General features: G+C 41.1%; 1 protein-coding gene across 3 annotated transcripts in view; it reads left to right on the top strand.

Annotated features, from left to right (window-relative positions):
- The window catches only part of LOC139911436 (zinc finger MYM-type protein 4), a 45,457-nt gene extending 30,427 nt beyond the window's left edge, over positions 1 to 15,030 (top strand). For all 3 annotated transcript variants that reach the window (XM_078289469.1, XM_078289468.1, XM_078289470.1), the window contains exons 22-29: positions 8,804 to 8,880; positions 9,062 to 9,191; positions 9,298 to 9,440; positions 9,655 to 9,769; positions 11,116 to 11,373; positions 11,497 to 11,608; positions 11,853 to 11,921; positions 12,057 to 15,030. In XM_078289469.1, the coding sequence (XP_078145595.1) occupies positions 8,804 to 8,880; positions 9,062 to 9,191; positions 9,298 to 9,440; positions 9,655 to 9,769; positions 11,116 to 11,373; positions 11,497 to 11,608; positions 11,853 to 11,921; positions 12,057 to 12,216 (1,064 nt within the window). In that variant the 3' untranslated portion in view covers positions 12,217 to 15,030. The remainder of the gene's footprint in view (positions 1 to 8,803; positions 8,881 to 9,061; positions 9,192 to 9,297; positions 9,441 to 9,654; positions 9,770 to 11,115; positions 11,374 to 11,496; positions 11,609 to 11,852; positions 11,922 to 12,056) is intronic.
- Positions 15,031 to 17,131: the final 2,101 nt, after the last annotated feature.

The following is a 17,131-nucleotide window of genomic DNA, read 5'->3' as shown; positions in this document are numbered from 1 at the left end:
CCTAATCCTCTTCCGTAGACTTGTGTTCAAAATTTCATCACTTCACTGTAGAGCTTTCATACCTCCAGATAGCCGGGACCGCTGCTGTCTAATTGGTAGGCTATAAACACACAAGGCAAACACAGTATCCAACAGTTGAATCCAAAAAGAGATGTGTGCCTGTGCCCCACCTCAGCCACCCCAGTCAAAATGGCATGGACACGCCACTGCTCATGGCTATTTGTAAATAAATGTTACTAGCACGTAACACATGCCCACTAAAAAAAAAAAAAACATGGCTATCACAGGCTTTGCTTTATTTATTTTTCACTTAAATTTATTATTAATCTTTTAAAATGGCCTATACAGTAGGCTATATTGTATATGCTCCACTTTTTCTGTATACCCCAGGATGTACCTGTGGTGATGTTCAGGAATCTTCTAGTCACACTCTAAACATTTAGGCTACATTTTCTATTTAATAGGCTACAACAATACTCAAGTTGAATAGAATTTCCAAATGTAATTGAACACTTTTTATTAGGCTAAATAAAACTTGATCAGCGCTAATATTTTCATTGTCTAAAATGAAAATATATCAATATATAAATATATATCTTGCACCCCAATGCACATTTTCATATTTCATGTTAATTTCTTTTTGCATCCCTATATGTTACCAATATATTTATGATTTAGATTTAGATTGCTAGCTAGCTAGCTAACATTAGCAAACTTAGAATCATACATGTATTAGTAAAATAATTTCCAACAACAGCTAGCTAGCAATCCTCTGTGATAGCTTGCTGCCTGGTTGGTGTGCAGCAGATATGAGGCTAAGTTTGACCTCAGGCACTCCCTTTGGATAACTTTGGATCTTTGCTTTGGATCGATAATACTTTTGGAAAACTGGGTCCATATCAATTAAATCTTGGGTGGAATATGATCAAAGAGAGAGAGAACCTTGGAATTTGTGACATTACTTGGAGGTAAAATCTGGGGCTGCTCCATATAGCCAATGGGGAACTGACGTGTAGCTATAAAATGTTTGTGTGAGATCTTGCGCTCAAAGGAGGTTTATATTCTGGTTCAAACCCGTTATCATTACTAGAACATAAACCTAATTTGTGCATAAAGCACTCCACAAAATAAGTGCCCTTCATTGTCTATAGAGCAGCCCCAGGTTTTACATCCATGTGACATCATAAATTTGAGGGTTCTCTCTCTGTTTTTATAGCTTTAGGACAGAGGGGTGCATACTCACCAATATTGACTGAATTGTCTTGGGGCACAGGAATAATATATGCAATCATATAAATTATCTTTCCTATTTAAATATCCCTAAAATCAATTCTAAAAAAACTTGTGCAGTAGGAGTGTATACAGGTAGGGTTATTTTGATTTATTTTATAATAACTTGTGACACTAAATCACTCAAACTGAAATAACTGTAATCATAGGAAAGCTAGTCATAGGCAGGTTGTAGGCTACAGTAGAGCAGAAAATTTGTCCCAGACTGTAAACAAGCAGATGTCATTTGGGAGTCATTCCAGTAGAATACAGTAGGACAGCTCATGGCCATTGTGCAGTTTAAAAGCTTGATATATTGTGCAATTTTACCAAATGTATCTGTGGTGGGCATGTCTCATACTGTTGTAGACCACTGTTTATGAGAAACGCTAAAGTCTTAACACATCTCTACTCCAGCAGGTGGCAGGTTGTGTTTTCCAGCTAGAGGAAGGGCAGGAGAGAAAGCTGGTTTGGAGAGGCACCAGTGTAACGACTGGAGGAAGATGAGCGCTCAGTCCTCAGACATGTACGAATCGAGGCAGTCAGTCCCCAAGTCACCAGACCAGTCTAATGTGGAGAGGCTGAGAAACTTGGCGAACACTGCGGCTAAGATGAGGAGCATTGCTCAGGAGAATGGAGCAGTCCATGGTATCAAGCTGAAGGATGGAGTTGCCAACAACGGAGCAGGAGACTGCAGCCTAGAGACTGTGCTTGACCAAATTCACTTGCGGCCAGAGTTGTCTTCAGTTCCAACACGAGATCCTGACAGAGACCCCGTCTACTGGAGGCAGCGTCTAGTCTCTGTTTTGGAGCAGACTGAGGTGGCTCAGGAGATGCTGGGCTACACAGAACAGGAGTGGAGGCAAGTGCTTGAACCTCTGCGGCAGTCTGGAGTCTACGCCATAGAAGGAGGAGACCTAATCCTACCAGGCCTGGCACATCTCCATAGGGTCAACATCCTCATCTTCAACACAAGGCCCGGCCTGGGCCATGGACAACCCATCACAGTGCAACCTGCAGATGTTTTTGGTGCTCAGCCCTGCACTCAAGTCCCAGTGGTGCTTGCTTATGATGGAAACCACTATGAAGGCATGATCCCTGTGGGTGAAGATGATGTCAGGAGAACCATTGAGTTGGTGAACGAGTGGAAGAGCCACGCCTACAACCTCACCATCCAGGACATCCCCAGCTTGCACATGCAGTTACAGGAGGCAAATGTAGAGACAATGGGGAAGGGGAATGCAGACACACAAGAAGCCAGCATAGAGACCCAGCAGCACACAGTGAAATCAGCAATAGAACAGGTACAACCATCCACTGTGAATGGTCCTAAAACCTGGACTATAGAGCAGGACCTCCTACACAGCCAGTGCAAGGGATGCAAGAACACATATGCCCGTCTCACAACACACCTCAACTGTAAACCTGCATGCAGACAATATTACTGTGAGGACGAAATTGAAGCCCACAAAGCATCTTTACAAATTTTACGCGAAAATAGGTATTACAGCAAATTAATTAGCTGTCCTGAGAGGAAACACGTAAAAAGAATTAAAGATCTAGCAGCAAGTAGAAAGCGTAGAGCAAATCCAGATTTAAAAGCCAAGATTGCAGCCCAGAATAAAGCAGCAAGTAGAAGGAGAAGAGCAAATCCAGAACTGAAAGCCAGGATTGCAGCCCAAAATAAAGCAGCAAGTAGAAAGAGGAGAGCAAATCCAGAACTGACAGAAAAGATTGCAGCCCAAAATAAAGCAGCAAAGAAAAAGAGGAAAGCAAGTCCAGAAATGCCAGACAACATTGCAACCCAAAATCAAGTAGCATAAAGAATGGCGAGAGCAAATCTCTAAATGAAAGAATGGATTGCTGCCCAAAATCAAGCATCAAAAAAAAAGAGGGAAGCAGATCCATGCATGAAAAAACAAATAGATGAACAAAACATAATTGCAAGCAATACAGAGCACACCACTGTGAAAGCAAAACATAAAGTAACAAATCAGACTATCAAAATGTTACCAATACATTTGGTACAGAGATGCCCAGTGCAAGATGACCAGTGAAAGAAGCTGGGAGACATTGACCCTAACTGTGCGCTCACACCAAAAGCATCATGAGCTACAAAAGCGGCCGGCAGTCATTCATTTTCAATGGGAGCTGGCGACGAGAGGCGTCCGATGCCGTGGCAGCAGCGAGCGGCGCAGTGCCAGCGACCAGAGCGTCGAGTTGAAGTTGAGCTGAGGTGAACTTTATGCAAATTAACAGTGACGCGCTGAAGCAGCAACCAATTGCAGATCGGGATTTGATTTTCTTCCCGCTGTAAACGTCTCCCTATGTACTGAAGTTCCTAGCAAATGTTTGTTCCATACTGACAATGGAGGAGAAACTGATTGTTGCGGTCTCCGGTTTCCCGGAGCTGTATGACCCGTCCTTGTTCATTTATAGAGACATAAACAAAAAACAAATGATGCATGGAAGAAGGTGTCCGAGATAGTAGGGATTTCTGGTAAGCGTGATTAGGCCTACTGTACAGTGTAGAAGTAGTAAAATTAAATTTACTGTGCTACTAGCTTAAATACAAATGCCAGAAGCATGTGGTAGCATTATTTTATGAAATACAGACTAGGTATATTTTGCAGGAAAACATGGAAGTTTGTTTATTTGATCTTGCTTGTCACAGTTCACGGCAGGCCTGCCGAATAGCTCTACTACAAACTTGATATATTGGCCACAACCGAACTTGATGTCTGCAGCGCTGCTTGAACGCCCCGCCCCCTTGCGACGACCGCTGAGGGCTGGCAGCGAGCAGCCAGCGACCAGAGTGCCCAGCGACTCTCATGACGCTTCTGGTGTGAGCGCACAGTAACATGATCTTGGACTCAGTGTTGGAGATTACTTTCCCAAACACCTCCATGTCAGAGGACCACTCGACCACCTTCTCCATCCACCACAGCAATGGGACAAACTACAAGTTCAACACCAATGTAGTGCTGGAGGCCAGCAGGCAGAGGAGTCGGATGGGGCCCAAGTCTGCAGTGCCACATAAAGCCTTGTCTACCATTTCTCAGTTTGTCAGTGCGTGACTATGGAACTAAAGTAGTCCACAAGAGACGTGTGCAACGTGTCTGTCAACAACTAAAACCCACACTGGATGTGGCCTGGGATGCCAATATGGTTATGATGCCAATACAGACTGCTCTATGAAACACAATACATTGAGAAAGTCAAATTCAGCAGGGACCTTGTCATGATGGAGAAGTCAGGAAAGTCCATCACATCTGAACCGTCAGTCTTGATCATCCATGGTGGAGTAGGTACTGGGAAAAGCCGACTTATCCACACTGTCAGCCTCTGGATCCAGAAGCTTCTTAACAGAGCTGGACACAATGTCAACTCCCCTTATCTCATCAGAACAGGTATGGCAGCTAGCAATATAGAAGGCCAGACACTGCACACGGCTTTCAAGCTAACCTGTGTAAATGACTACAAGAATTTGTCTGACAAGAGCAGGGACAACCTCAGAGACATCTACAAGAACGTCAGGTTCATTATCATCAATGAGTTCTCCATGATGAAGAGCAGCCAGCTGTATCAGCTCCATCTTCACCTGTGTGAGCTCTAGGAGTGTGACCAAGTCTTTGGAGGAGTCTCCGTCCTCTTGTTAGGTCAGTTTTAACTTTATTTGTTACCTTATTTAAAAAAACAAACAAAAAACATTTAATAAAAGCTAATGGTTTTAGCTTTGGATATAGCAGTAAGACAGTAAGCGTAATCTAACATAATCTTTATGGAACTGGCCCGTCAAGATGCCTACACCACATACACACCTGCAGCAGCATTCATTTCTATTTTAGCATCGAGCTGGCATTTAGAGATGACTGTCTGTTACTTCCCATGTAGTGTTAAATGTACTATTACTCTATTGGTTTCAAGCACCAGTCACTGTCAGCATACTGTTGGGAGGTCTACTGGCATGTGTAGTGGGCATTTAGGATACAGCCCATTCACTTATATTGTTCACATTAACACATACCGATACATGTCAATACATTGTAAAATCAAAGTGATGAAATGATAAGGAGACAAATATCCTTTGAATCTTTTTGTTTATTTAACAATTCGAAAACTTGCAGACATGTGTGTGTTTATTCTACCTTTATTCTTGCACTTGATCGTACCTCTGTTTACACAGGGAGACTGTTTTCTGACGGGGTTCCTGAGGGAACGTATCAAGTGTGAAAAATATATCATGTAAAATATAGCAAGACTCAGTCCGAGCAAAGTGAGTGGGCTATTCTAAACACATCGGCTAGTACACGATAATTTTTCCCTACACGATGAGATCAGGTTGGCTCAAAGACAGTAAAGACAGACTCAGTAAAGACTGGCTCATTCTCTCCCTGAAAATCTCTCTTCTGAAAATACAGGCCGAGTTCTCCAGATAGTGGTTAGAGGTCAGAACCTGCACCAACAGTTAGCCTATTATTCAGGATATACTGTGCAATTGTTTCAACTGTTAGACAGTGCAAAGGCTGTAACCCGTCCCGTATAATATGGAACCGTCACTTAATGAAGAGAACCGTGATGTGTTCTGCATTATTCTATTTAGGGATGAAAGTGAGAATAACACAATTATGAACAATAATGAAACCAGTTTCATTATATAACATGACCACAGGGTAAATTTGATAGAAAACACTAGAGCCGGTCACCGGCAGGAGCGCTCTCTTTCTCTCTCTCTCTCTCTCTCTCTGTGTGACGGTGTGTGTGTCTGCAGCTGTTGCCAGGTTATGGAGTTGCAAACGTATTGCCTAATATAGTATTTTGTTTCCATTGCTATTTTGATTTATGTATCTTGCAATTATGCAAAAAAAAAACTGGATCCACAACACTGTAGAATGTGAGAAAGTAAAATGCACTGCCTTTTCTGCAGTATTTCTATTGTGTATAACTCTTTCTTTCAGTATAGTACACTTTTTTTTTTATTTTATTTCTCCTTTAACCAGGTGAGCCCCATTGAGATGTTCATCTCTTTTGCAAGGGAGCCCTGGCCAAGAAAGCAGCAAGCAGATATTACAAAAATACAATACAAAATCACAATATACAAATTACACTATGTTTACACATAGTAAACACATAGTAAATATTACATAGTAAAACAAGAGGTCCCATGCTGTTTTACAAGCAAAAGTAAAATAAGAAAATTATCTACAGTATACATATTTTATACTGTCAACCAAAGATCCAAATAACACAAAGGGTCAATGTTTTTGCTGTTTATTATTAAACATTTGAAGGTTCTGAATAAAGTTATGATGATAAAATGTTTATCATGCATGCATTTTCTTGCACAGCTTCTTGGACCATCCAAATGTAAAAGGATGTAATTACATAGATTTTTTACAGGACTATCATTGTATCTATCATGAAAAATGGGCCAAAATTATCGTGCCAAGTGTTGTTTTCCATATCGCCCAACCCTTGTTGAATGGGTGTTCAGTGGGAAATTTAGGGGAATAGATCTATTATATATATATTATATATATATTATAAGGTACCCTGTACATCAAATCTGTATTTTCATATTGATATACTTTTAACTTGAAATAGCATTGATACATGCCTTTTGTCCAAGGGTGTCATGTTGTATTGTGATTGATTACATCTCTTAATTGTTTTGGGGGGGGGTTAAGATTTTTGGGGGTTTTTGTTGCTCTATTGTTCCTTTATTTCTATTTCTCCCCTTCTTTGTAAATACGTTTTCTACCATTCTGCCATCGTTCACTTTTTGTAAAATAAACACCTGGTGTCTTGTTAAGCTGCTCAACCCAACACCCACACACGCAGGGAGGTCTGCTGGACCATGTCTACTTCCATGCTACTCATAATAATGTCTATTGCAGTGTTTACAGGTTGTCTCCTCAGTATTGTTCAGATCATCATGCTGTAAAATGTATTCTGTATTTCAAAAAACCCTCCTCAACCACAGTCCATTTGCCCCCCTGCCATCTGGGAGGCGCTACTCAGGAACAGCTACTGTCCTAGGGCTGTCACCCAGCCGAATACTGTTACTCTACCTCAACTGCAGTCACTTCAACACTGTACCTGTAAATACTGTCTATATGGACATTCAATTTGCCGTCATTTGCACAGCTTTGTTTTTTGTACAATACGTATTTTGATGATATTTAATACTATTTGTCTTTTTTGGTATATTTTCTGGTATTCTGAATGCTTATGTTTTTTTATACCTGTTTGCATTGTACTCTTGGGAGCTTACAAGTCCACGTTTCGTTGTACTTGTGCATTGTACAATGACAATAAAATGTAATTGAATTGAACAGTACAGGATCTTTGCTTGTTTTTTTAAGCTGCTGCAAATCATGAGATAAATTCATACTTTACATCATAGGAAGTTGTATCAAACTGATGTAAATTATATGATGTGATCCTTTTTAAGGAAAAGAACAGCATACATGATGTTTTGTTGGTGGTGGTTTGCCTTATAATGGTCACTGATTGAAGGTCATTGCTTGCCCACCTTTTTATTTACCACTGCATAACTGCTTACAATGTTTTCATCTGATAGCAGTACAATAAACATTATCAGTGTTTTGGTAAGAGGCATTATGCTGTTGTGATATTTAGTGCAAAATATGCACTTTGCTTCACTCGCTTGCTCACTCGTGGGCTAGCTGCGGCTTGGTCTGGTTTGGCTTGCTCCTCCACTGATTAGTGTTAGGATTAGCATTAACATTAAAAACACAAGCACATCTGGAACACAGATTGTTTCAGCTCTAGAGTGAGACACCAGCAAAACAAATTGATAGTTGTCCACCATGAAGAATCCACTGTTCAGATTTTGATGAAACTTGGAGGAGTGATCCATCTCACTGCTGTGTTCCGGCCTCTTGCGCTAAAATTATTGGCTAAAACCACAGACTGTAAAAAAAGATGGACAAGTGTGACGTCAACCATTGGCTTCTGAAGGTCCATTTTGAAGCCTGGAGATTGAGTTTTATATCAGTTATATCTTGTTAATGACAATTATTTTGAAAATTGCCGTAAGGACACACATTAGAAGAAGTGAAATTAGCTACTGAGGCCATAACCTCTTGTGGAAAAAATGTATTGACTTTATATTTTTAGCAGAAGATGGGTTGTGGTCCCACTGACTTGCATGGAGTTGGGCCGGGTTTGGAGTCTTTTTGGAGCCGGCCTCTAGCGGACGTTAGAGGAACTGCTGCTGCCGCCACTTCAAAATTCAGCCATGGTTTTGGGTGCTTGGCTAAAACAAGGTGGACTGTATCATTGGTGGGGGATGACGTGTTCTTTTTTCAAGCTGTTTTTTGTGAAATACTGTAAATCAATGTAATACCGCTTATAATGCTATACAAAGCAAGAGATGGCTGCCCCAGTCATGGTCCATCCAGGTTTGATGTGACAGTGGAGATGCTGATTGTGAACCAGACACACACACACTCAAACAGATAAAGCACACACTTTCTCTCACACCCAGGTGTTGTGTGTGTTGTTGCAGAGCTGCTGGATAAGAAGTCACCTGCTCCACAGCGAGGGGTGAAGAGACCCAGAGAAGGTTTCTCCAGCCGGAAACGGGTATGACTGCCCCGACAGATCAGCAGTCTCATTCCAATAACATCCAATCCACTTTACTCCACTGACTTTGACTCCAGGCAGAGCAGTTTCTACCAAATGCAGATGTTGAAATATCATACAAACTTCTAGATTAATGTGTATGTGCCTGTGTGTGTGTGGATGTGCGTGCGTGTCCATCCAGGGTCGAAGGCGGACTGGTTCGTTGGACCGCAGTGCGGCGGTTTCTCCGGCCCGCTCCAAACTGAACCACCAGTATGGGGTGAAGGCCTGGAGGAGCTGGGTCCAACAACACAAAACACAGCCACAGGACTGTGAGGCTCTATTCTATTCTAGTTTTATTCTCTGGTGTCTCTTCTTCTAGCCCATTCAGTGGTTCTATTCTATTCGATTCTAATTTTATTCTCTGGTCTCATCCAGTGGTCCTGAAGGAAGACGTCCTTCAGTGTGACTCTACTGAGCTGAGCTTTGCTCTGTGTCGCTTCATCAAAGAAGTGCGACGGCCCAACGGAGAGACTTACTCACCGGACAGCATCTTCTACCTCTGTCTGGGGATACAGCAGGTACACACACACACACACACACACTAGACCCCCATCCTCCACCATCTTCTACAGATGGACAGACGTTTCCCAGTTCCCACTCATTGGTTGGTTTTCCACCTTTGCTCTTTTTACTTATTTCTCCTCCTGTCTTCCATTTTGCTTTTCCTTTCTCTTTGCCCCCCACTTTCTTCTTGTCTCATTCTTTCTCCTCTGTCTCCCTCTCTCTGGGCAGTACCTGTTTGAGAAGGGCCGCATAGAGAACATCTTCACTGATGAGCTGTACAGTCCGTTTGCCATGGAGATCACTGGGATGCTGCAGCACTGGAAGCCTAAACTACTACCCAGTGGTATGGTCACTGACATTCATTTATCAGGGTGTCTTCAAGGTTCATCAAGTTTCATTTATAATATTAAGACTTTTAAAGCCCTTTTTAATGCCAATTAGAATGAAATATAGAAACATAAGACCAATTTTGCAGAAAAGTTAAAAAAAAAAAAAAGCCTACTGATGACGGGAATATTTTTATCATAAGCCTCTGTCCCCTGGATTCAATTATTCATTTGGGTTCTACAGTGATAAAGGTTATGAACCCCTCATTACCTCAGTATTTTCACTGACATTTGGGGTCCAATAATGGTTTCAATTCCATTAGTTTTGTTTCAGTTTGGCTCATATCAGTAATGTCATTTGAGTTTCTCTCAGAGGTTAAGTGATGAGAACATAGACACCAAAATCATCCATGTGTCCCCGGTAGATCATTCCATGCTCCATGCTAACTTTAGCATACACTGTGTTGAATGATAGCAGGCCACTGGCATTATCTCAGAAGTAAGAAAATGAGAACTTTTAACAGCTCTAAAACTAAATGGTAAATGATCTTAAATGATATGTAGCTAAATCTGGCAGTTTTCTGTAGAAAATTTACACTAAATATTATACAAAAATATTCTAATTTACAAGGGACTACCTTCCCTGTTTCCATAGGACTGTGTACAGCTAAAAATGTACATATAAATATAAATGTTGATTTATTTTTTTTCTTGAGAATCTGTGCTCGTACATGTCCACACTCACATTGTGGTTCTCATTGGCTAAAAGGGTTCATGAATAATAAGTAGCTGGCTCCTATGTCTGCATGACCCATTTACAACTCTTGCTGCAAGCAACCTTGTCAACAAGGCTCAACCTTGAATTTTGTTTATCAAGTCAAATTGTAAATCCTGAGTCTGATACTTCTACACTCAGCAAAACACCAGAGCCGTAAAAAAGTTAGCTAAAACTGGAAATCACGTCAATGATTGACGTCATCAGATCTATATTAATTATTCATGAGGTAATGGGCAAAAACTTGCTTTTTATCAAAAACAAAACATATGATAAAGCTGTACTACCATAAATGACCACTAAGGGCGCAAAGGTGCGTTTTACAAGTCGCATGTCTGTGTAACCTATAAAAAGTCTGTGCTATAACTCAATATAGTGTACAATATGCTTAAGTGTTCGCATGGAGCACTGGAGTGATGGATAAACCAGGGGACACATGTATGATTTTAGTGTAATGTTCACATCATTTAACAGGTAAGCTGACCAACCCAATCTCCCAAAAACTTGGTGTATTCCATGAATTTGTAATATCATGAATGCTTCGATTTGATTCCGTCTCCATCCCTCCACGCCTCCCTCCTCCTCCAGGTGGCGTCGCTTCCTCCCGTGTTGAGGAGGCCTACCTGTGGGAGTGTAAGCAGCTGGGCGCCTACTCCCCCATAGTGCTGCTCAACACGCTGCTCTTCTTCTGCACCAAGACCTTCGGCCTCACCACGCTCGCGCAGCACCAACGCCTCTCCTTCGCCAACTTCACCCGGCGCTCCAGACCCTGCAGCCGAGCCGGAAAGGCCCTCTACCTCCGGTACCAGAGAGCCGGCGCCGGCCCGTCCGACCGGGAAGAGACAGGTGGGTGTCGGAGGATTAAACCCATATATCAGTTGGATTCCCTGTTTTCCCCCCAAACATCCAAACCAGATGTCGTTGACTGTCAGTCAGTCGTTGACTTTCAGTTCTTACTGTTGTTTCTAGAGCGGCTCAAGAAGAAGCAGGAAGAGGAAGAGGGAGACGTGGAGATGCCAGAAAACACCACCAACCCTCTACACTGTCCTGTCAGACTCTATGAGTTCTACCTCTCTAGATGGTAAGACACACACACACACATAATAACCACACACACAAAAGCAAACGCACATTTAAAGTCACATGCACAGACACACAAAAACACACAACCACACACTCAAACCAAGAATTATGCTCAGACAAACTATCACAGATGAAGAGGAACACATTTACAGTCTCACATACAAACAAGCTTTTATTCTAAATACAAATCATAAAACTGAATATAGATTCATCTTCTTCTTCGTCCTATTGCTCTCCTCCAGCCCAGAGACAGTGAAGAAGAGAACTGATGTGTTTTACCTGCAGCCTGAACAGACTGTCCACACAAACAGGTCAGAGGCAATCGTTTTTCTTTAAGTATATCACTTAAGGATCCACAGCAGGGTTTCCCATAGAATCTTTTTAAAATACCAGAATCTACTGAGATTATAGTAATTGTATTAAATGTCCTTTTCTGACCCGAACAGTCCCCGCTGGTATACTTCCCAGCCACTGGAGGGCAGCACCTTACAGAGCATGCTCACACGCATCCTGGCTGTGCGGGAGGTTCACCAGGAACGGGAAGTGGCCCAGCAGCAGCAGATCTCCACATCCACGGCCTCCACCGACGACGACAGCTTACAGTGACACGGAGCTGCGGTTTTCCACATCCAGCCCCGCTACATCTGTTAAAGAGCGATGGGGAAAAACGGCATATTCCTCCTGAGTCAGTGATTTAAAGCTGTACTCACACCCATCCGGTCATGCGGGATCGGTGCTGTCAGGTCTTTGAAATGGGGAGCGGATGGAAGGACGCCGTCCGCCAGGCTTTCAAAGACAGAACAGAGTGGAGACAGGATGACAGGACACGTTTTTTTTTTTTTACGCAGACTTTCAAAGTGTGGGATTGTTGTCAGCAGTTACCTCAGCAGCCATCCCCTCCGCACAAAGACAGACAATGAGTTTACATTCATCCGACGCTGTCCGATCTGTAAAAGGGAGTGATATAAAAACAGTGATATAAAAAAAAAGCTACAATAACACCCATCCGGTCATCCCAGATGTTTATGCCCGTCAACTGTCGATATCAGACGTGTGTTGGGTTTATTTTCAACCAGCGATGGTCCTCTCCAACCTTGTCAGGTGTCTGCTCCATTACATACACAGACTTCCACAGTATTAGATTGATGTAAGCAGCAAACTCCCCTCATGAGGACAGTTCATGCTGATGTAGATGATCAGAAGTTACACCCATCCAGCACTTTCAGATTTGTTCAAGGAGTAAAGATCGGGCGCTGTTTGCCTGTGATTGTGGATCCTCTTTGCATCAGCGCTCTCTAACTTGCTTCAGAAGTGCTCTACAAATTCAGCTATTGTTATCAGCGGTTCGTAATTAGGTTTCGACCAATACGGGTTTTTGAAAGGCTGATACAGATATTTTTTGAATTGAAGATGCCGATATTTTGTGCCGATATTCAGCATGTTCAAAGTTGACCATTTCCACGTCAAAGTCTTCTAAAAGAATTACATTTTCAGTAAGGGTTCCCTCTGAATTTGATTTTCGGCAGGGTGCCATGCACGATGCATACTTGTGAGGAATCTGATCTAAATGTCACAGTAGAATCAGTTCAGGTTAAGGGCTTCCCACTACAGCCAGTGTAGTATTGATCAATTCTACAATAAATGTGTAATCAAACAAACTGCGTTATAGGATCCATCATATTTGAGGTGGACGACACTGACCGGCTGATATCCGATTTATGACAAGAAGCCAGTATCTGATTCAGTATATTGTCAAACCAATATATAGTCTAACCCTACTTGTAATGATAGAGAAACCTCTGTGACTCTTGTCTATATTATTATATAATTATCTGATATTCTGTTTTTCCCTATTTTATATTCTTGATCCATCATATGTGGCCTTATTCCCTTCCCAACAACATTCCCTGCCTCCCTTCATTCCTCCCTCACTCCTTACTCCCTTCCATGTGCCCTTGATCCCTCATTTTTTCCAGCGTGCCCTCCATTCATTCCTTCAGGAGGTAAAGTGGAAGACTAGCTCGTTACCCACCTCCAGCATATTGCGATGCAAGAATGAATCTTCTTTTTTCAAAACCTTGAGGCTTAGCTTCTTTAACAAACCACCTAGATTGATTTTGGAACCTTTACAAATATGTTACAATCGTGAATAGGAATGGGACAACTGTACTGGATTTGACACTGACCTCCACTCCCTACATGTCCTCCTCCCCTCCGGTCTTATTCCAGTCCTTCATTCCCTCTAATGTCTATTTCCTCCTAACAGTGCCATCATTTGCTCCTTTGGGGCAATATTCCTTCTTATGTGTCTTTTCCCCTTCCATATGCCCTTGTTCCCTAATCTGAAGTCAAATGAGGAAGTGGAAAAGGAACAGTTTGGATTTGCAGCATCCAGTTGCATACTAAGAGGCAATATAGGCCTCATATTTTGCCCCATAATCATCTTTTTTTGTGTGAAATCCATATTCCAATTAAGAAGTATTAGATGAGTCATCAGCAAAAAAGAGTAACCTAAGTTTAAAGGAATACACTAAGTTAAAGTGATGAGAACATGGACACCAAATGTTCTCACTTTTGACATAATGCTAGTGGCCTACTATCACTCTACATATTGTATGCTAAAGTGTAGAGCATCGAAGACAATGATCTACCAGGGACACATGGATGATTCTGGTGTCTATGTTCTCACCACTTAATGGGTAAATTGACCAATTGCCCAATCTCCCAAAAACTTTAAGCTCAGTCCTAGAATTTATGTTTTGGACTGTATATCCTTGACAGATACCACATGGCCACAATGACCATAACATGCTGTCATGGCCATTGGTGCTATTTGAATATTAATGTTACAAATATTATGTATGTTGTCTTAGGATGAAAGATTGTTCAGGAAAAAGTATTCATAGGCCCTAAGACAGTCATGCTTTATGATAATGCACAAAATGCTGTACCACGTATTAACGGTTTATCTGATTTCTTCCTTTCCTTGGTTAGAAGGCAAAGAATATATGATGAAAGCATGATGGAAATGTATCTTTGAAAATGTAATCCAAGTTTGTGTAGTTTTTGAAAAATCACATTCACAAAATGTTGGTGTCCTCTGTGAATTTAAGCTTTTAGTGTGTGTGTGAAGGTATGTGTGTGAGTGCTCCTACTACAGATTTATCAGTGTTATATGTATATATACATATATCAGTGGTTTTCACAGGGCAGGAAATTGACCTTTTCTCATTTTGCCTTCAGCGATGTGATTTCTTCTTTCATGATTTCCCGTCCCTGAGATCCCGTGCCTGAGAGGCCGACTGACTCTAATGTTTCTCATGGGAGTATTTATTTGTTTATGGGGGCAGTCCAATAAATATCACTATTTGTTTCTGCAATTTCCAAAAAAGGTAAAACAATTATATCTTTGCTGAGATACAAAAAGGCTTCCAAATTAAAAGATCAACAGCTATGTTCTGACCCTCATATTTCATTGGCATTTTTTTCTGGAGCAAATGAAACATTTCTTAAGTATTTAATGAGTGACTTGAGCTCAGAAGATTCAAGATGTTGAGAAGATCGTATTAATCACTAACCCAGCTTCTGCTGAAGTCATTCAGAAAGTTTCACACTGGTGTTATTGTCGCTGAGAAACTGGCAGTCTCCACCTCTTAGCAATACTGGTATAAATCAATAGGGAATGAAAGTATTTCTCTCAAAAATGTGTGCAAAACCTTTTAAACTGTTCAGTTACTAGTGCGTACTATTATTACTGATAGGTGGTGTAAGTAAATAGGATGGCCCATGTTCTACATTTTAAATGACCTACTTCTTGCTTTTATTAAGTATTACAGCAATAACTTAACTTCTATTTGAGTAGGATATTTTGGTACTACTACAGATTAATTACAATTAATTAAAATGGTTATATGGAGTTTGGGAGTAAAATCTTTCCACTGTTGTTATGTTGAATGTCATTCAGACGCTAGGTGGCAGCAGCGCCCCGTTATGTCACGTTATACACCAGAGAGTAAAAAGCGGTTGTTTACACTGGCGAGTGAGAGTGTGTGTACATAAAGTTACTACAGATTATTGCCTAAGCATTTTCTTTATTTTCACGTCGGCATTTTGTATTACTCAAAACACAGTTTAAACTGTTTTATATCATTGCTGTCAGAAGCGGGAGTAGATTTGCGATGTTATCTGTAGCTGTGGAAAACCAAAAAACATATTGCGTTCATGTGCCGGTGAGAAGGTCGGACATACGGGATTTCCAAGTCGGCTGCTGCAACGCCGCACTCATGCGCCGTCTTGTTGGAAAATCAAAGTCTGAAGACATACAAAAACACACAGGGACACCAGTGGCGGACTCAGGCTGTTTGAAGGGCAGTGGCGAAAAAATAAAAAGGGCACCTACTGCACGACATGGGGCCCCACCAGCACGCAAAAAGCTTTGATGCATCATGTATGAGGAAAAGTATAACCACACCTCTATGATAAAAACACACAGGGAACTATAAACCTTTAAAATGTTTATTTCAAACACCTCCGAAGTAAAAGAAGGTTACTTTACAACTTGAATATAGTCTATTATCGTGCAAAAAAATATCATGCCACAGAAAAGCATTAATAGCCCACTGTAAGAGATTATAGGCTAAGCCACAAGGTCACTATAAACTCACCGCTGAGTAGGCTATCACAAACACACTGTAAGTGCCAAAAAGAATATAGTGATTTTTCGTTAGGGATGCAAAATGAAATGGTGAATAAAAAGAATATATGAAAATTGCACTCACATAGGCTATAGTCTATCACCACTAACCATTATCACCTTCAAAATATCAAAAAAGCTATCAACTCCATAATCCCAAAATGTAAACAGTTAGACTTATAGGCCTACTGTAGTTTAGGGGCTTTGTTTTACTGTATATAGCCTAGAGATAATGCTTTGCCTTAATGCGTTTTATCACCCGTCAGTTAGCCTAGTGAATCAAGCCTTTCCTTGAAAATCTACTGGAGTTACTTTTGAGTTAATTTTGGTTATTTTGTTGCGTTAGACACTATGGTAAAGTTAGTTTTTAAAATGGCCATTCAGCAATTCAGCGCAAAAACTAAGTTGAAGAGGGGGATGTAAAAAAAATAAAAAATAAAAAATACTACTACTATCATAAGGAGGGTATAGTCAAACCACACACTTTTCAGTTACATGAGGGATTTCATTCTGGAAAACGCTCTCTATTTTGAACAAAAACCTGATGTGAATTGCTCAATTTATTAAAACACAGATGATTGTGTTGCCATTTTGTACGTGAACAGCCTCACATTAGCTAATAACTTCACTAGTATTTGATACTTTTTTGCTAGCAATCATTTCGTCAGTATCAGTAAATGGTGCGTATCTAATTTTGGCATTATAATCTTGCCAAGTATTTTTTAAATAAAAGCCCGTAAGCAAAACTGGGAAAAAGTAGCAGTCCAGAGAGGGAACTATTAACATGTGGGAGCTTAGTAGTCAGGGAAGGGAGATGGTGGGTGGTGG

Source organism: Centroberyx gerrardi, chromosome 17 (assembly GCF_048128805.1).
Source record: "Centroberyx gerrardi isolate f3 chromosome 17, fCenGer3.hap1.cur.20231027, whole genome shotgun sequence".
Classification (NCBI taxonomy): domain Eukaryota; kingdom Metazoa; phylum Chordata; class Actinopteri; order Beryciformes; family Berycidae; genus Centroberyx; species Centroberyx gerrardi.
The sequence above is the reverse complement of the archived record's forward strand: the minus strand, read 5'-3'. Positions and strand labels throughout refer to the sequence as shown.